A 20,568-nucleotide genomic window follows, 5' to 3' on the forward strand; every position below is an offset into this window, starting at 1 on the left:
TGTATATATTATTATATTTATATATATTATATATATGTGTGTACTGTGTGTGTGTGTGTATACAGTATACACATATTATTTCTACATATGCGTGTATGTATATACAGTGAGGAAAATAAGTATTTGAACACCCTGCTATTTTGCAAGTTCTCCCACTTGGAAATCATGGAGGGGTCTGAAATTGTCATCGTAGGTGCATGTCCACTGTGAGAGACATAATCTAAAAAAAAAAATCCAGAAATCACAATGTATGATTTTTTAACTATTTATTTGTATGATACAGCTGCAAATAAGTATTTGAACACCTGTCTATCAGCTAGAATTCTGACCCTCAAAGACCTGTTAGTCTGCCTTTAAAATGTCCACCTCCACTCCATTTATTATCCTAAATTAGATGCACCTGTTTGAGGTCGTTAGCTGCATAAAGACACCTGTCCACCCCATACAATCAGTAAGAATCCAACTACTAACATGGCCAAGACCAAAGAGCTGTCCAAAGACACTAGAGACAAAATTGTACACCTCCACAAGGCTGGAAAGGGCTACGGGGAAATTGCCAAGCAGCTTGGTGAAAAAAGGTCCACTGTTGGAGCAATCATTAGAAAATGGAAGAGGCTAAACATGACTGTCAATCTCCCTCGGACTGGGGCTCCAGGCAAGATCTCACCTCGTGGGGTCTCAATGATCCTAAGAAAGGTGAGAAATCAGCCCAGAACTACACGGGAGGAGCTGGTCAATGACCTGAAAAGAGCTGGGACCACCGTTTCCAAGGTTACTGTTGGTAATACACTAAGACGTCATGGTTTGAAATCATGCATGGCACGGAAGGTTCCCCTGCTTAAACCAGCACATGTCAAGGCCCGTCTTAAGTTTGCCAATGACCATTTGGATGATCCAGAGGAGTCATGGGAGAAAGTCATGTGGTCAGATGAGACCAAAATAGAACTTTTTGGTCATAATTCCACTAAACGTGTTTGGAGGAAGAAGAATGATGAGTACCATCCCAAGAACACCATCCCTACTGTGAAGCATGGGGGTGGTAGCATCATGCTTTGGGGGTGTTTTTCTGCACATGGGACAGGGCGACTGCACTGTATTAAGGAGAGGATGACCGGGGCCATGTATTGCGAGATTTTGGGGAACAACCTCCTTCCCTCAGTTAGAGCATTAAAGATGGGTCGAGGCTGGGTCTTCCAACATGACAATGACCCGAAGCACACAGCCAGGATAACCAAGCAGTGTAAGAAGCATATCAAGGTTCTGGCGTGGCCTAGCCAGTCTCCAGACCTAAACCCAATAGAGAATCTTTGGAGGGAGCTCAAACTCCGTGTTTCTCAGCGACAGCCCAGAAACCTGACTGATCTAGAGAAGATCTGTGTGGAGGAGTGGGCCAAAATCCCTCCTGCAGTGTGTGCAAACCTGGTGAAAAACTACAGGAAACGTTTGACCTCTGTAATTGCAAACAAAGGCTACTGTACCAAATATTAACATTGATTTTCTCAGGTGTTCAAATACTTATTTGCAGCTGTATCATACAAATAAATAGTTAAAAAATCATACATTGTGATTTCTGGATTTTTTTATTTAGATTATGTCTCTCACAGTGGACATGCACCTACGATGACAATTTCAGACCCCTCCATGATTTCTAAGTGGGAGAACTTGCAAAATAGCAGGGTGTTCAAATACTTATTTTCCTCACAGTATATACACACACGGACACACATATATATATAAATATAATATAAACTGTATATACTCACATATATTATGTAAACAAACTTTTATGTAAGATACGATTAATCGATTTGACAGCAAAAAATTATTTATAATGTACCTTTCTTAAAGGTTCAAAAAAGTCAACCAAAACACAGAGAAAAAAAAAACACTCAAAACATAATTGCTTATTGTGTTTTTTCATATACTGAACACATATTTTCCTTTCTGTCTATAGGTATGGGGATGGATATATCATGATAGGATTTTCTCATGGTTATTTTGTGGTAATTTCCACGCATATCCGTGAGATTGGCCAAGAGTTGTTTCAAGCCCACAATCATAAAGACAGCCTTTCTAGCATCGCCATCTCACAGTCACTAAACAAGGCTGCGTCCTGTGGGGACAACTGGTAAGTGTTTATTAGTATCAAAGACGTTAGATATACAAAGACGGTGCACTCGTATAACTATGGATGGGAGAAAGTGCAACGCGCAATATGCCAGAATAAGCCCCGCCTTCTAAATAAAAGAGCCAATCGTAAAGTCACTGAGATGTACACTTATGACTGCTCATGTGCATTGGCTGGTCCAGCCTGAGAAATGCAGTGTTTTGTCATGATTTTTATGAGACAGTTGTTGTCAGATTTCATTGGCGATTTCAAATAAGAAATTTAATCGTAAGCTTGGTGAACAGCTTTAGAGAATTTGATGTTTCCCCATTCAAAGAGATATGAGCTATACTTGCATGACTGAAACAATAAACTGAAACATAAATAGATTTAAAGGACTGACCTCACCTGCAGCTCTCAGACGCACACTTCACTGTTTCGTCCAATCATGACAGTTTTATCCACCACTCTCATTGAACATTAAATTTTATTTCTGTGCTATTAAGATAACACTATTATATCTCTCTGTGAGTATTAAGATACATGACCTGACTGATCTGAAGGAGATGTATGCTATAGTCACGCTGGATGAGGAGACCAAAGGTATGAAATAATTTCTGATGCATATTGATGCCCTGTATGTGTGTTTAAAAAAAAAAATTGTTCTCTCTGAAGTGTGCATATTTCAGTGAACACTCACTCATGTCTTTCTCAGGCCTTGATCAGATGTGTTGGACTGATGATGGGCAGCTGTTAGCAGTGTCTTCTCAGCAGGGCACTTTGCATGTCTTCCTCACCAAGCTTCCCATATTGGGAGACAGCAGTGGCACTAGAATCGCATATCTTACATCCCTGCTGGAGGTTACAGTCGCTAACCAGTTGGAAGGGGTGAGAAGACGATACAAAGACATATACACTTGTACAAAAAATCAGTTAAATGTGCTCATGAAGCATTACTATAACTTCATGAGTTATAGTAATGCTTATCCAATCATCTTTTTCATCTTTTTCCAAACTCCTAATGCTAAATACTAAACATGCATGTAACCTGTCTTGCATTGTTAACACTACAAATGTGTATGATACCGCAAATTGTGCAACTTCTTGAAAAGAGTTGTGCTACTACTTTTCTAAGCAATCAGAATTGCACTTTTTACTGGTACTAGAGCTGCTCAATTCAGGATACACTGAGAATCACGATTTTTTTGTTTAAAATAGAGATCACGATCATGAATATACAACCAAACAAAATGACATGTAATTAAATTCTGGGTTCTGAAAAAAGGTTAATTGCTGCTGTCTATTTAACAAAAATATTTAATTAATCTGAATTATTAATTAAAAAAAAAAAATAGTTTTGAATGAAGGATTCATTGACTCCCTCATAAAGACGTCTGCTGCATCCCAATTCGCCTACTTATACTATGCCCTAAAAGTATGTGCTGTTTTTGTGAAGAAAAAGTACATACTTTTAAAGTGTGTATCACAATCGTAGGCAAGCTTTGGGACATACTACTTCTTCATAATTGAATCTTTAATGGACAGCTCTGTCACTTATTTATGTGCATCCTGTCACCATTTAAACTGACCTGTCAATCATCTTGTCACAGTTAAAATCCTCCACATTCAATGTAATATAATATCCTACCGTATCGAAGAGAAATGTCGATCTGCCAGTCGTGGGTCTTTCATGCAGAGACTCTCCTCATGTGTGTTTGTATAATGATGCATTTAAAAGTTAATGACCAAACTTAAAGGGATACTTCAGGATTTAGCATTAAGCTTTGTATTAGTAGAAAACCTGTAGTATTTTCGAATTACCATGCTTTCCACCCTCATATCCCCCTGAGAGGAGAGATTTATGTATTTTTTGTCTGGAAAAAATCCTCCGATGACGCAAAAATCGTCATTTTGCGTCATCGGAGGATTTTCTGGCCAGAGGCTAAAGACTACAGCCAGTAGATGGCGCTGTTCCGCATGTTTTCAGCCCGCCCATAGAGGGTGGGATCTCACTCACAGAATGTACACACAGTCCGCCCGCCGTCTTTCTTTGGAAGCTAAGCTAGCAGGCTCTTGTTCTGTGGAGAAAGCTGAATAGTAGGAGAAAGCTGAGTAAGTAGGGGTTACCATCCTCCTTTTCCCGGACTTGTCCGGCCGTCGAGATCGTCCAAAATGTCCGGGATTCGGCTTTTGCTTTCTGCGGTCGCCATTCATTGTTTACATGCACACCTCTTGTTTCAATCTAACTGAATTCATTCCGATCGGTGAATCTGAATGTAGTGTTTACATGAACGCTAAACAAGTGATCGGTTGATGTGCGTTTTAAACATTGCTAAGGAAATTCCTGCACCTCCGTTGCGAGACCGGCGCGTCTCAGTAATGACGCCACCGGCCTCGCGCCGTTCTCCCGCGGCCGTCAGCCTCGTCCTGCTCGCCACAGTAAACATAATGAATGGCGACTGTAGAACGCAAAAGCCGAATCCCGGACATTTTGGGCGATCCCGAAATCCCAGGCAGACTCGTCACGGAGACTCACTGGTAGCCTCATGGGGTAGCCTAACCTTGTTTTCAACTGCGCTGTCTTACCGGTAGGCGTGGCCTCCTAGGGCAGCGAAGCAAGTGCATTCTGGGAGTTGTTGTCTTTCATCCACATAAGCCAAAAATAAATTTTCTGGCTTTTCTCAGTCTAGAAAGCTCCAAATTAAAAAATTTCTTCACATTTCTTCTACATAAATGACCTATTTTAAATACACATTCATCTTTCCAGAGGTGAAGTATCCCTTTAACTTCATAGAAGTTCACAATGGTGTTGCAGGTTAAATATAATGTGGAAAACATTGAATAAACATTAAATAAACATGAATCCTCATCCAACACACAATGGGTTGAGGGCAATATTAGCCGACAATTATGAGATTCTCTCCGAAAAATAATAAACCATCCGGGTATCATTGGAACACTCATTTCAACATAAGTACTGCATTGTAGTTTTGAATACTATTTTGGATGGCTAGTATTCGAGTTGGGACACAGCATTCACTGGTTTCATTAATGGATAAATCAGCATTTTTGAACTAATCTCTTGAATGAATGTTTCAATGACAAATACTTTTATTTAACATAAAAGACATTGCCAAATCGTTATCATTTATGAATAAATCGCGTGGGTGTTTGAATCAAGATTACAATCTTTTAACAATTAATTGTCCTTTACCTGGTACACGACGAAACGGTTGAGAAAATCCCTTCGATTTTTGTTGAAGGAAGGACTTGAGCCATATCTAGAGATTTAGGGTGGGTTTATTTTAATTTGGACCCAACCTTAACCATCTAGCAACCGCCCAGAGCACCCTAGCAACTACCTAGCAACACCCTTAAGGCCCGTTCACACCAAGAGTGATCACTATAAAGATAACTGTAGTAGCATTCACACCAGTGGACGATATTGTTCTATTTATTCTAAGCGTGTGCTTGTCTGTCACTTTAAATGCTTGATACAAGGATGGATTCTGATTGGCTGTCAATGTTTTTATCGTTCATCAGCTGGATAAAATCATTAGTGATTCCAATGATATCGTTTCTCTGTGCCGTTATCGTTACAGCTGTGGTGTGTACTCGGCTATTCTTTAATATTGAGAAAGATTTTTAGAACTATATCTTTATGGTTATCGTCCTTGGTGTGAACTGGCCATTAGAACGACTAACAACTGCATAACAATGCCCTTGCAACCACCCACAACACCCTATCATTTTGTGGTTTTGCCAGAATGTTTTCTTCCAGAAAATGTAAAAATATAGTTTATAGATGGCATTTTATCTCTTCTTAGGAGTCCCCCGTTGCTGTGTCAGTGGAGGTGGAGCCTAATTTCATAGCTGTGGGACCATATCATGTTGCTGTGGGCATGAATAACAGAGCGTGGTTTTATGCATTAGGAGATGGTGGTAAGTGAGGAACAGTATGAATTCACATTTGAGAAAAAAGGAAATATTCTGACTTGTAGCAGTAACTTTCTTTACATCTTAAAGGTTTAGTTAACTTCAGAATGAAAATTCTGTCATCATTTACTCATCCTCAAGTTGTTTCAAACCTGTATGAATTTCCTTCTTCTGCTGAACGCAGAAGATATTTTGAATGTTGGTAACCACACAGGTGATGTACCCCATTGATTTCTATGGTATTATTTTTCCAACTATGGAAGTCAATGGGGTCCATCAACTGACTGGTTACCAACATTCTTCAAAATATCTTCTTTTGCGTTCTGCAGAAGAAAGAAATTCATACAGGTTTGAAACAACTTCATGGTGAGTAAATGATGACAGAATTTTCATTTTGAAGTGAACTAATCTGTGCATGTGTGTGTTTCAGGTGTGGAGCGTGTAAAAGACACTGAGTATTTAGGGACAGTGGCCAGTATGTGCCTGAACTGTGACTATGCTGCTGCCCTGTTTGAGGGGAAAGTCCAGTTGCATGTGGTAAGAAGACAATTGTGCAAAAAGACATAATTCTGAATATACTGTCAGCTTTTTCTACTTACTTTTTGTTTTAATGTGTGTGTATGAAAGATTGATGGAGATGAGCAGGTTGTTCAGGAGGACAGACAGACGAAACTGTTTCCAGAACCCGATCAGAAATACCGCATCCTCAGTCATGCTCTCACCTCTGAGTTTCTGTATTATGGGACTGATGTGAGTCATTCACAAATACATTTTTTTTTTCCATCCTTACCTCATTTTATTAAATTGATAGTTATGGTTCTGAATGCTGTTTGGTTTGTGCTAATACACTTTATAAAACACATTGTGTGACTTCTTAAAAGCCGATATTTGGGCACATTTCTGTTTTTACAAAAAGAACATGCATGAATGACAAAATAAGGTGCAGAACATGCTTAATGTTAAAAAGAGTTAAGCGCAATAAGCCATGGACATAGACATCATGCGATCCTGAATTCAGTTCTCTTTAGCGGTGAATTGTGCTTGAAAAGAATTTGAGAAAAGATGCATTGAGAATATTTTTATAATCTAATCAATAACTTCTGAATTGTAATTGAATCGATTCATGAGGCAACTGGAGATTTACTCTATTTAATAATATATTATAGTTGTATTATTTATATAAAGTATATTATGTCTTCTAGCTGCAGGATACTTATTAAAATAACATTTTAATGAAAATGTATGCCCTTAATATTTTGTAGTTTGATAAAAGCAATAAGGCTATCTAGCGTGAGTAATGTGAGTCCTTTAGTGTGACTCTGTTCATTATATAACATGGCCTTTCGTACCTTATTACCTAAATGTGTCATTCTTTGTGTTCTTTCTGCCTATGTTTTTGTCTCTCTCTCATTCTGTAGACTGGGTTGATTCAGTGTTTCTATTTTGAGGACTGGCAGAGTGTGACTGAATATCGCCATACAGTGGGTGTACGCAAAGTCTTTCCCGACCCCAATGGGACACGTCTCGTTTTTATTGATGAAAAAAGTGACGGCTTCCTATACTGTCCGGTACACACAAACAAACACGTTTTCCACTCTTAAAAGGGTAGTTAATGCAAAAATAAACCTTTTTTTTTTACTCGCCATCATGTTGTTCCAAACCTGCATGACTTTTTTCTGAATATCTTTATTTTGTGTTCCGAAGAAGAAAGAAAGTTAAGTAGGTTTGGAGTGATATGAGGGGGAATAAATGATGACAGAATTTTTATTTTTGGGTGAACTATATCTTTAATGACCAGCAGTAAAAAAATAAAAAAATAAAAAATGACAACCTTTAAACCAAGTGACATCTGTTTTTCCTATAGGTGAATGATTCAGTGTTTGAGATCCCAGACTTCTCTCCTGCCATTAAAGGGGTGTTGTGGGAAAACTGGATCACCAATAAGGGTGTATTTGTGGCGTATGAGGAGGACAAAGTCTACACATATGCCTTCCACAAAGACACCATACAGGGTAAAACTAAAAAGCAGAATGTTTTTATCATTAATAGGAATGGGAGTTGTAATATTGGTTCTGATTTCATGATTACGGATACGTATAATGGTTAGACGTTCTTTTAGTCATTTTTTTGAGGCAGCATGGACAGTGTTAAAATTCTTAAAAAAAAAAAAAAAGGTCTCAATTCCCATTCCTAATCATCAATGCCTTGTAATAGACATTTTGTTTTATTGGACAATGAAACAGACTACACTGCTACTGAATGTTCGTTAGTAGCGTGTTTTTGTGTGTTTTTCTCTAGGCTCTAAAGTGATTCTAGTTGGTGCCACCAAGTTGCCATTTTCCCATAAGCCCTTGCTGTTGCATAACGGGGAGCTGACATGTCAAACCCAAAGTGGGAAGATTAACAGTGTGGTTTTAAACACACATTCATTTCTCAACAACCCACATAGTGACACTACCAAAGACAAACTCCAGTCATTACTGCAACAGGCCATCATGCTGAAAAGGTAATTTCATGCTACATTAGTTTGATTTGGAAGTTTATTGTGCATTCTTAACTACAGGATATCAAGCCCAAAAATACAAACCTAAATGCTTCTGAAAGCAAAGTTGTTAAATGTATAATTTATCAATGATTGTATCCACACGATGTCTTCAGCAATGTTCTGAACTCTGTCAAATGTTTGTGTGCAGGTTTTCTGATGCGTGGAATACCTGTAAAGCTCTGAACAAAACCGAGGCATGGGGTGAGCTGGGCAGGGCATGCCTGCACCACATGGAGGTGGAACTGGCCATTAGAGTATACCGCATGATGGGAAACGTCGGCATGGTCATGTCCCTAGAGGACATCAAGGTGTGACCATGTCACTAGGGCTATGTCTACATTAATCCGGATAGATTTGAAAACGGGAGTTTTCGTTTTAAAACGCTCTCCGTCCACACTAGAGTTTTCAAATGTTTTCCAAAAGTTTCTTTAAACATCGTAAAACGCTTAATTACAGAGCATGCGTAAACCATCATAAAAGCTCATTGAGATGATACAGACAGAACAAGACATAATCAAGATACCATGCAATTCTTCTGGCAGCATCATTTTATTTAGCAAAATATCTCACCATTCACTGATGCGCCCAGGTTGCACTAAAACGTAATTGCTCAGCAAATGCGAGTGAATTTTCTGTCATCTTTGCAGGACTGTGATATGAAGAGTGTGCAAAGTAACATATTTTAGCAACTGTGTGAAAGTGAATAGCATATAACAGGCACAATACCAGTATAAACATGAATATCTGAGTTAAATGTGTGTCACATGACTAAACTTGCGTCTTCGTTTTCACAGTCCACACTACAACGCGAAAACGACGTTTTCAAAAAGCTTTGTTTTTTGTTGCTAAAAACGCTGTCTCAGTGTGGACAGAAGGGCAAGACGGAGAGAAAAAGATGCGTTTTCAAACTAAAACGTATTAGTGTGGACAAGGCCTAGATCTGTTCTAAAACGTATTGTACTGCCTCAGTAGGCAGAAGCTTAAAGTTAGCATAAAATGGAAATTTATCATATCAAATTTTTTTAAATGCATGTTATTGAACTTATTGTGAACAATTTATCCATGAATATATGAATTTTTTTCACATTTTTAATCAGAATGTCATAAACTGATTTTCCGGCGAATATTCTGTATACATAAACCCTCCCCCTTTCTTACAATCGACTGCAAGCTCATATTAAGATCTACCTCTATCCAATCAAGTACCCATCCTACTTTTTTTTCCGATAATCTGTTTCACTCGGATGTATGTCACAGTATTGAAGAAAAGATCTTTCACTACTTCCGTTAAATCGTGACTTCATCATATGTGCACTGATTCTTAAAGCTTCTGTTCCAAAAGCTTGGCATCTCATTTCATTGCCCCCTAAAATAAAAGCCTTGCATGTATTCCACAGAGAATATTATGCCATAATGCACTGTGACAACCAATGTGAAAAAAATTCATCCAAGGAAGTGAACAATACAAATTATAAGTTTATAATAAATATTTTAAAATTAACATAATAATTCATTCAATACTTAGAAGTATTGATACATTTTTTAATAGTGAAAAAAAGGGTAACACTTAACAATAAGGTTTAATTTGTTAATAACTACATCAGTTGGCATGAACTAACAATGAAAAATACTTCTAAAGCACTTATGCTTATTTTAATTTCAATATTTACCAATCCATTATTAAAATAAAAAGTTGTATGTTAATATTATTTAATGGACCTCAGATGATGAGCTAACAATCAACAGTTGTATTTTTATTAACTAATGTTAATACAATGTTATAAATACAGTAACAAATGTATTGCTCATTGTTAATGTTAGATAATACATTAACTAATAGGACCTTATTGTAAAGTTTTACCAAAAATGTAATTAATATAAAATTTGTGTGTGCCACGTATATTTATTTTTATTAATTATTGTGTTGCCTGTATTGAAATCAGTGTTGAGTATCCAGTGCACAAGGAGCACTTTTATATGACACATTATAACATTCTAAATCAGGTCTTTTATAAGGTTCTATTTCAGTTAGGATGTTGCCATAGAAGGAAGCACCCCATTTAGGCAGTAACCAGTGAGGGAGCTCACTGGGTTTTGGAACAGAGACATTGTGTGTCCAGAGTAAAGAAGGAGTTTGAACTCTTTTACACACTGAAATATGTAAATTGTTCATTGACTGTGTCTGCAGGGAATAGAGGATCAAAATTTGCTGGCTGGACATTTGGCCATGTTCTGCAATGACTACAACCGAGCCCAGGACCTGTATCTGACATCTTCGTATCCCATGGCAGCCCTGGAGGTAAAATAGGCACGCACACACACATGCATGACAGTTTATATGCATGCATCTAACTATGTACGTTTTTAGACTTCCCAAGTCACATTGACTACTGTACTGTTGTCTGTGTAGATGAGAAGAGACCTGCAGCATTGGGACAGTGCATTACAGCTGGCTAAAAGACTGGACCCTGAAGAGATCCCATTCATTTCTAAAGAATATGCCATACAGCTGGAGTTTGTGTAAGTCAACTACATTACATAGTTAATTAAATCTAAAACAGCTGTTTTGGAAACACATCACATGCACATTTCACTGTACCTGAAGTGACATGGACTTGTTTATTGTGCTAGATGCACCTGAAAGGAAAAGCCGGTGTAATAGAGTGCTGTAAGGTTGATGTGTTTTTGTAGGTCAACACGGATGTTAGCATTACTCCGGTTCCCTCAACACATAAACAATAGGATTTTTCCATTTGCAGGAAAAAAGCACTGTGACCAACAAAAGTTTATAATTATTCCCTGATAAACTTCACAAATTAACAATACTTTTATGAATTTTGAATACAATCGCCAGAAGTAAAAAGCTAAATGTAGTCTACAAATAAACTACACCACGGTCACCACCATTAATCTTCCAACATTATTTTGTAAAAACATTTTCCCTGAAAGCGGACTAGCGAGTAGATTAATTTACCTGTTTTTTGTTATGATGTTTAAAGGGTTCATGAAATGGATTTCATTTTTTAATTTAATATGTTCCTTCAATTAAATGTTTACTTATAATGTTAATAAAGTTTTTTGCACAAAAAAACCTCCAACCAAATATAACATAATGCAGAAAACAATTGTTTTTAACCCTCATTCTGACCCTCTGAAATGACCCATTTTTAAGGGGTGGCTCCTTTAAGGTTTGTCAGTAAATGGTCACTGTTATGATTGGCTAACGTCAGTGCATAGGAAACAGTATCAACTAAGTGTTTTGAAAACTTTATCCATATAAAACCATCATTTACAGACAAAGCACTATGAAATCATTTACTTACGGTTTGTGATGGAGCTGCTGTCAGATCCGATACAGTTGGCTGCTTCATCTTTCAACAAAAGTTTCTTTGCGAACTCTCCAACAAAATGGTCTGATGAAACATATAATCCTTCAACGCTATCCTGTGACGCCATTAAAATAAACCATCCACTTATTTTCCGACGCTGGGATCCTTCTGAAGTCTATACAGAGACGAAAATAAGCTGTTTAAATTGGATGCGTCAATTCACCAATTCACCAGTCTGTGTCCAATGTAACTTTAAAATAGCCCAGACAACTTACCTCTATTTTTAATGGTATTGTACCCCATTTCAGATTTTTTGGTCTGAGGTTATGGAGAAATTGTGATTAAAATACCATTTATCCCCTTCTCTCTGTTTGTTAGGAGAACTTTCAGAGCTGCCCCACATTACATCAAATTAGTCCTTATTCTTTTTTTTCTTCTCATATTGTAGTGTTGTCAAATACTTAAAATAATACTACAAATAAATAAATTGAATGCGTCAAAATAAACGTTGTTTCAGTCTTCCATTTGTCTGGTTGACAGTAATGGGTTCTTTTTGCTTTTGATGTGACGCTCGCATCCTGTGTTGGCAAATGTCAGCCGTTAAGCAACTCAATGCCAGTGGGCGGGGCCTGTGGTGCGATGATGTACAACTCATTGTTAATGTCTTTCTCTAGAGGCAGTCATTTGCAAATGTATTTGCCCATGTGGCGTCACTGGTCCGAGGTCCCCCAATATCAAAACGAGCTGTTTATTGATAGCTATAGCTGGGGCATTTAAAAAATAGGCGTAGCCAAGTCAACCCAAAAGCCTGTCATTTCTAAATGAAAACTCGAAACTTCACAAAAACAAGTGAGAACATGCGACATATGATTCTAAACAAGCATGCAAACTTTAATGGGGATTGGCCCATAGGTGGGGCTATATCTGTTAAAAGGCTTTAAAACCATATTTTCCTCTGTAAATTGTCTGTATTGTCTGTAAATGGTCTTTTCCATTAATGATCTTGGTGGTTACAGGCTAGTTAAAGAAAACATACCTTTTTACGCTTGTGCTTAAAGGCCTTAAAATGCTTGAACGCCGATAATTGCTGCTCGCAGCTATATTTCCTTTTGGAATTTTCTGTCTGAACACACTACTCGCACTATTTATACTACAAAACAGCATCGAATAGTACGCAAACCAGAACACACCTATTGACTTCATGAAGATAAAATTGCTAAAATGCCAACTTGTTTCTGGGTTTTGGCCTACAAAAAATATGTGATCCCTATACAGCACTCTATTGTTGATGTAATGTCATATGTTTTTGTGTCACCCTCTAGTGGAGATTATGTGAATGCTCTGGCTCACTATGAGAAAGGCATAACAGGAAACAACAAGGTAAGTGTCTGCATGTGTGTCAAATGATGATCAACCACCTTAAAGGAAATTCTCATCCAGAAATGACAAATTTGTTATCATTTACACATTTACAAAGTTGTCAGAGTGCCTTTCTTTCATGGAACAGAAAAGGAGAAATTGTGAATATTCATGGTGCATATTTCAATACAGTGAATGCGGTGACCAAGGGCTGTCAAGTTCCAAAAAGGGAGTCTTCTGAAGCCATACAATATCTTTTTCAAGAATAAAATTTGAGAATCATGGAAGAGGAGAAGATTTTACATGAATAACAACTTAAAATGACATGATTTAATTGACATGATTTTTGATGCATAGACAGTAGATCCTGATATGTGTGTGTTTGTAGTTCCAGGATCATGATGAGAGTTGTCTAGCAGGAGTGGCTCGTATGTCCATTAGAATGGGTGATATTCGTAGAGGAGCCAACCAGGCCATCAAACATCCCAGCAGAGCTCTGAAGAAAGACTGTGGAGCCATTCTGGAAAGCATGAAGGTGTGTGTGTGTGTGTTCATTTAGCCCAAAGTATATGTCATTTTCGCACAGTTGTACGTATAGCCTTTCAAAGTATACTCAAAAACTACGCTTAAACAGGCGATTGGCGCATGTGCATTACGACAACTTGCACTACTTCCCTTTAGCATCTTTGTAGCCCTGAAATCTGTCATGAAGATATTTACACATCTTTATAATCGTTTAGGCTAGTAGTTGTACAAATGTAGGTTCTTTCTAACCTCCTTTCAAAATCTCTCATTTACTTAGCCATCCATTGTTGTTGTAGTATACACATGTTTCTTTCTCTTCTGTTTATTAAATTTGTTCTTCAACTACCTTGTGAATCAATGGCCCTGGGGCACTGTTGCCCCTTTGTGGATGAACTAATTTGGTCAAAACAATTCAATGCGCATGTTTTTGTACCGTATACTGATGTTCGCGTCATGCACACTGTACGAGGACCCTAGCCCATGAATAAAAAGTGAGAGCAGTAAGTGAAAGTTTTCAGATTTTCTTTTTTGCTGAATGATTTTTGTGTGCAGCAATATTCAGAAGCGGCTCAGCTGTATGAGAAAGGCCAGTACTACGACAAAGCTGCCTCCGTCTACGTACGCTGCAAAAACTGGTAATACAACTTCACAATTGTAATTAACAGCATACATCACTGATTTTAACATTGTGCTAGGGAAACATACTTGTGATTTGTAACTAATATTGATCTCTAACCTCTTAATGTCAGGGCAAAGGTGGGCGAGCTCCTGCCCCATGTGACTTCCCCGAAGATTCACCTGCAGTACGCTAAGGCAAAGGAGGCTGATGGCAAGTATGTACCAAATGCAATGCAGTCCCTCCAACAACGTAAACACTCACTTCATATAGACCTTATGCACCAGAGAAACAAGGGCGCAGCCATCTTTAGAATATTGTCTTTGAACTTCCGTTTTTGCGGTCGCTCTGTATATTTCTATGGCATTGCTGTCCAGGAGTAATTAGCTTTTGAAGTGGATTTACTTAATGTAAAGTTAATGAAAGTTATCATGAGGACTGTAATGTTTAAAGCAGATGTCTTAACAAATGTCAGTAGACCGGGAAGATTTTAAAACGAGCCGTTCATTCATAAATACGCAAGATCGCTGTGAAAATACAGACCGGAAAACAAAAGACAACGAGCGGAGCGCTGAAAAGGGGCGGGGCTACATAAGGTCTATAATGAATGACTTCACGTCACGTCATACTATTATTTATTTATTTATTTATTATTTTAAAGATTTTTTGCCAAAATGAAGAATACATTTTCCATAATTTTCCTATTTTTTTAAATATGAATTATCCATTTTCAACCCTGTGACTATTACAATTAGTTTTCATTGTTGTGACTGTTGTGTAGTACAGCCTCTTCACATGTGAAATGAGATACAGCACTGTGCATTTTCTCAAAGAAATTTTTTATTTTATTAAATTAAATATTAAATATTTTATTATTTTTTATTGACTGATAATCTGGCTTTTGGAGTATGAAAAAAAATAATAATTCAGCTCAGTTTATTAAATGGTCCTCTGGGGAGGCATGTTTGTCCCCTGGGTAGGATTGTTTCCTGGGTGTTTATCCTGGAAAATGTTTCTCCTTGTTTTATGAATACTACTGTAAAACCACATTCAAGAAACACCAACCGAATTGCCACTTTTCAAATTTTGTGCGTGTATGTGTTTAGATATAAAGAGGCAGCAATGGCCTATGAAAGTGCACGAGACTGGGACAACGTAATTCGAATCCTACTGGAGAATCTTAACAATCCTGAGGAGGCTGTCCGCATCGTACGAGAAACTCAGTCCATTGAAGGAGCCAAAATGGTAGCCAGGTCAGTAAAGAGAGCAGCTGTGGAAATGAAATAATTTTTTTCTTTTATAAAATGTAGTCTCAACAAGTGATTTTTTAATAGATTATTAGGATTTAACATCTGCCTTTATTTCAAGTTCTTTGCTCATCTGGATGTTCTTTTAGTGAAATTAAATGTTCTTTGACTGCACAGGTTTTTCCTGCGTTTGAGTGATTACGGCTCAGCGATCCAGTTCCTGGTTTTGTCGCGTTGCAGCGATGAAGCTTTTCAGCTCGCCCAGCAGCATGGGCAGATGGAGGTCTATGCTGACATCATTGGTGAGCTCTCTGATCATCTCATCCTTGGGTCATTCCTACAGTACATTATATGTCTTGATAAAATATTAAATTCACATTTTTAAAAGATGGAAATCTTAGTAATTTTCAAAATATCACAATTATGTGAAGATATGGGTGAATACTTCATGTGAATACTTTGGTTTACACTGACTGGAAAGAAAATATTCTAGGTTACTTTTTTCTTTCTCTAATCAAAATGTTCCAAACACAACATGTTTTCATGTCGAGGATATAGTTTTAATTGGTAATTAATATATAGGCTTTCTTATGTACTCTTCAGGACTTTCCATTCTGTCAATCTTTTGTAATATCCCTTTAATTTACAAAGCCAAAGAAAGAACATAATTTTTCATGGTTAAAAAATATTGACTTAAAGTTGAGGCTATTGTGTAAACTCTCAAACCTTCACTTAGCAATGGCTTACTTCATTCTTTATTTTCTTTCTGTTCATTCTCTTACCATTGTGTAAATAATCAAGCTATAATTAGTAGTTTAAGTGTCTAAACCTGACCAGTGTGTATATTTCTAAAAATGTGAGGAACCCTGTTATATAAATACTTCCTTCAAATACTGCATAAGCATTTTTATTTATTTTTTAAGATATATAGTTAAAAGTAAATAACTTAATTTAACTACATGTGTCCAGGTTCGGAGGCTACAATAGAGGACTATCAGAGCATAGCGCTGTATTTCGAGGGGGAGAAGAATCATCTTCAGGCTGGGAAGTTCTTTCAGAAGTGTGGACAGTACAACAGGGTATGAGATCTGTGTGTGCTGTTAGACTCCTTTCTCTCTTTCCTTGCCATGCCTGAGCGCACTGCCCCTCTGTCTTTCAAGCTCTCACTTTCGTCACACTTGGTTGCCCCGCTCTCTTTGCTCATTATCTCCAGAGGGATTATTTACTCAACTGACTGTGCTAATTACCTTGGTCATTAAATGTTATTAATATATTTGTATCTGTCTGTCTGCACACAGGCGCTGAAGCACTTTTTGAAATGTCCTAGCTCTGATGACAGTTTGGCCATAGAGATGGCCATTGAGACAGTGAGTACAGCTGAGGAGCAATTAATTCACTCTTTACCACATAAAATTCACACAATTTATCACAATACATTCATGATATTTATATACTGTATGTATAGTTAATATATATATATATATATATATATATATATATATATAATTAGTATTATGACCTAGAATAGTATTATGACCCAGAGATTGATCATATCGCCAGATCTCTAGATAATTTGAGGGCTTATTCATTAATAATACAGCATAATACATCACACAGCCCTGCTGCTATTTAATTGTTTTTCAAATGCGTCACCACCCATGAAATACACTTGATAGAGACACATGATATAATTTGGCCAGCCATCTACTAGTATGCAGTCATTGCTGTATGTTTACATTATTACAAGGACATAAAAGATCACTATCTCTACGATTCGCTTGAAAATTTGATTGATCTACTTCACACTACGATCGTCTTCTTCAGATTGATCGTCTTCAAGAGCGATCATGATATAAAACCCTATACTTGGAATTTATCCTCTGCATTCAACCCATCCAATGCACACATTAGTAGTGAACTCACACACTGGCAGCCATTTTTGCTGTGCCATCTCAGCCATTGAGAATCGAACCCGCAACCTTTGGTTACCAGTCTGACTACTAACCATCAGGCCACAACTGCCCCCAAATATCTCAAACGGTTTGGCCGTGGTGAGGCAACAAATTAATGGCGATAAAAAGGAAACAGGGAGTGTGTTATAACTTCTGTATACATTGACTGATTTTGATTAAACTTCAGCTGTGTGTTCGTCGTAGGAGGACGATCACATGGCTGTGTCTATTGTGAGAGTCATAGCAGGAAGTGTGTCACTTTCAAAATGCTTTAAAATTGGCTTTGTCAGATTTGTCATAATGTCAAGACATCAAAATGCTGTTGTTATGGCAATGCGTCAAACTTTAATATACTTTTTGAGACTTTTGGCATGCTTGAAATTGCATGAAACTCGACACACACATCAGAGTTGTTGTCCAAAACATAGCCTTGGAAAAGGCCGTGTGGGAGGGGCTCAGTAGTGCCACCTTTTGTCTAAAGTGGGGGATTAGTTTTACTTACAGTTACAAAACTCTCTACATATATTGGTCTCATTGAGCCGGACAACTTTCTAATTAACAGTCATTAGCTCCGACCAACAGGAAGTCAGCTATTTTTGTTTGAAGCTCTGAATTTGTAACTAATGCTCCAAAGAGCGTCATACGATTCACACCAAACTTTCTCAACATGATGCCTATATATTGAAGATGCTAAATTGCAAACATAGTTTAATATAATTAGTTTAATAAGGTTAATAAAATATATATTTTTTAAACTTAAGATAAATAAAAAAATTTAGCTGCAAATGATAACTAGTCATCATAATGGTTATTATTCTTTACAAATAATTATAATTAATTGTATGAGCTAGAATTCCTATATTGATGCCCTTATCAGAATCAAGGTGTTTGGCGAGAATTGTGATGATGATTATATCTAGTTGTAGCAGTTATTGCTAGAAAATTGTTATGATGATGATGATGATGATGATGATGATTTGTCTGTTTAACAGGTAGGAGAAGCAAAGGATGAAGCTCTAACCAATCAGCTTATTGATTATCTGATGGGGGAAAGTGACGGAATGCCAAAGGTATTTAAAACAACAGATTAAACTGAAACTAAAATTGAAATTTTAATACATTAAAATGAATACATTTATTGGAACTTATTTCTTTGAATTGAAATTTTCCTTCAAGAAATATAGCTCATTTTAATTTATTAAGATGTTGATGATTTTATGCAATAAATTGGATCAAAGGTTACAGTAAAAACTTTTACTCTGTTACAAAAATATTAAACAGCACAACTGTTTTCAACATATAATAATAAGAAATGTCACCTGAGCACCAAATGTGTTAGAATGATTTCTGAAGGGTAATGTGACACTTAAGGACTAGAGTAATGGCTACTAAAATTACATTTTAAAATATATTAAAACAGAAACCATTTATTTTAAGTTGTAATAATATTCCAAATAATTATTATTTTACTTCATTTTTGATCAAATAAATGACATTTTCTTTCAAAAACATAAAAAAAATCTTACTGACTCCATTTTGCAACTTGCTGGATTTGTTTCCTGTATGTTCCATTACCCCACTGGATTCATCACCACTCCTTGCTCCAGGACTTGATTTTCACCGAATAGAACCCTTTTAATAATATTTTATCAAATTATAATAAACATGAGGATTATCTAGTGTCTCCAGAGAGCTCTAACATTGACTTTCACTTTATCATTTATTGTTTCTTGTAAGTGCGTCACCTCTTTTAAAATGTGTGGGCATTGAACCCTTTAAGTGCCTGTATTTAGAACAAGCATCTATTGATTTTTCAATTATGTTCTGTAAATATTTTGTAACTCATTGTCTGGTGCCTGTTGTCCTTACACTCATCATCTCTCACTCATCATCTCTCTCTCTCTCTTGCTTATCATTGCATGTGTGTAGTCTCTTGCCGTGAGTAGCTCATTGCATCTGCTGATACTTCCCCTTGTGGTGACCCGGCCAGCAGAAGGCACTCTGTGTGTCTGTGTACATATGTGAAAGTGTTTTTGTGTTCCAGTTCAGTTCCTCTCCTTAATCACTTCATATTCTGACTGTGTGTGTTTGTGTTGTAGTTCTTTAAACTGTATATGTTTGAAAATGGTTTGATTCAGCCCAAATCATTTTGTATAGAACTTGGGTGGTCTACTTTGTTTTGTTTAATGTACTGGTATTTAGCATCAGCAGTGCTATCAGAAATATTGTATCAACTAGATAATATTTGTTGGTTCTGCTCTTTCCTAGGATGCAAAATATCTGTTCCGGTTGTACATGGCTCTCAAACAGTACAGAGAAGCAGCGAGAACAGCTATTATAATCGCTAGAGAGGAGCAATCTGCAGGTCAGATTTCAGTGCTTTTTGGTCAGTTATCTTGGTAGTATAGGTTTATTTTATGAAACAGATTGTCATTCAATGTTGTTGCCTTCAGCGCAAATATTTGGTAGCATGTTGCATCTTTACCTGATTTGTATAATTCTTATCAACTTATTAACTCCAACCAAGCTCTAAAACAATCCAGACACTTTGTGCAAATAAGAAGACGCAATACATTCTTAGGGAATTCCCACCATGTGTTTTTTGTGAAGCACACTTATTTGTGTGTGTGTTGTAGGAAACTACAGGAATGCCCATGATGTTTTGTTTAGCATGTACGCTGAGCTTCAGACACAGCACATTAAGATCCCAGCAGAGATGGCCACAAACCTGATGATCCTGCACAGCTACATACTAGTGAAGGTGGGAAACACGTTTACACAAAGACATGTCTTGACTGTGGATGAGAACATTCTCATGTACATTATTTGAAGCAAAATAGTGAAAAATACAATGTCACTGTTACAACATGCATTCTTTACATTTTATGTAGTGGGCCCAAAAAGTTAAAATAAACGAAAGTTATTGCAGTATATTGAAAAATAGCAAACCAG

The 20,568-nt window shown here is 37.0% G+C and overlaps 1 protein-coding gene across 1 annotated transcript in view; it reads left to right on the forward strand.

Moving 5' to 3' along the window:
• wdr19 (WD repeat domain 19) overlaps window positions 1-20,568 on the forward strand; it is a 28,736-nt gene that overhangs the window by 2,845 nt on the left and 5,323 nt on the right. Inside the window, exons 9-31 of the mRNA XM_084105849.1 lie at window positions 1,955-2,128; window positions 2,640-2,710; window positions 2,823-2,995; window positions 5,935-6,049; window positions 6,474-6,580; window positions 6,671-6,793; window positions 7,462-7,611; window positions 7,908-8,055; window positions 8,342-8,549; window positions 8,737-8,896; window positions 10,777-10,887; window positions 10,999-11,108; window positions 13,240-13,297; window positions 13,665-13,811; window positions 14,354-14,436; window positions 14,551-14,634; window positions 15,524-15,670; window positions 15,842-15,966; window positions 16,634-16,743; window positions 16,963-17,031; window positions 18,609-18,686; window positions 19,885-19,981; window positions 20,253-20,377. Of these exons, the coding sequence (XP_083961975.1) occupies window positions 1,955-2,128; window positions 2,640-2,710; window positions 2,823-2,995; window positions 5,935-6,049; window positions 6,474-6,580; window positions 6,671-6,793; window positions 7,462-7,611; window positions 7,908-8,055; window positions 8,342-8,549; window positions 8,737-8,896; window positions 10,777-10,887; window positions 10,999-11,108; window positions 13,240-13,297; window positions 13,665-13,811; window positions 14,354-14,436; window positions 14,551-14,634; window positions 15,524-15,670; window positions 15,842-15,966; window positions 16,634-16,743; window positions 16,963-17,031; window positions 18,609-18,686; window positions 19,885-19,981; window positions 20,253-20,377 (2,773 nt within the window). The remainder of the gene's footprint in view (window positions 1-1,954; window positions 2,129-2,639; window positions 2,711-2,822; window positions 2,996-5,934; window positions 6,050-6,473; window positions 6,581-6,670; window positions 6,794-7,461; window positions 7,612-7,907; window positions 8,056-8,341; window positions 8,550-8,736; window positions 8,897-10,776; window positions 10,888-10,998; window positions 11,109-13,239; window positions 13,298-13,664; window positions 13,812-14,353; window positions 14,437-14,550; window positions 14,635-15,523; window positions 15,671-15,841; window positions 15,967-16,633; window positions 16,744-16,962; window positions 17,032-18,608; window positions 18,687-19,884; window positions 19,982-20,252; window positions 20,378-20,568) is intronic.

This window comes from Abramis brama (assembly GCF_963993115.1).
Source record: "Abramis brama genome assembly, chromosome: 2".
Taxonomy (NCBI): Eukaryota; Metazoa; Chordata; class Actinopteri; order Cypriniformes; family Leuciscidae; genus Abramis; species Abramis brama.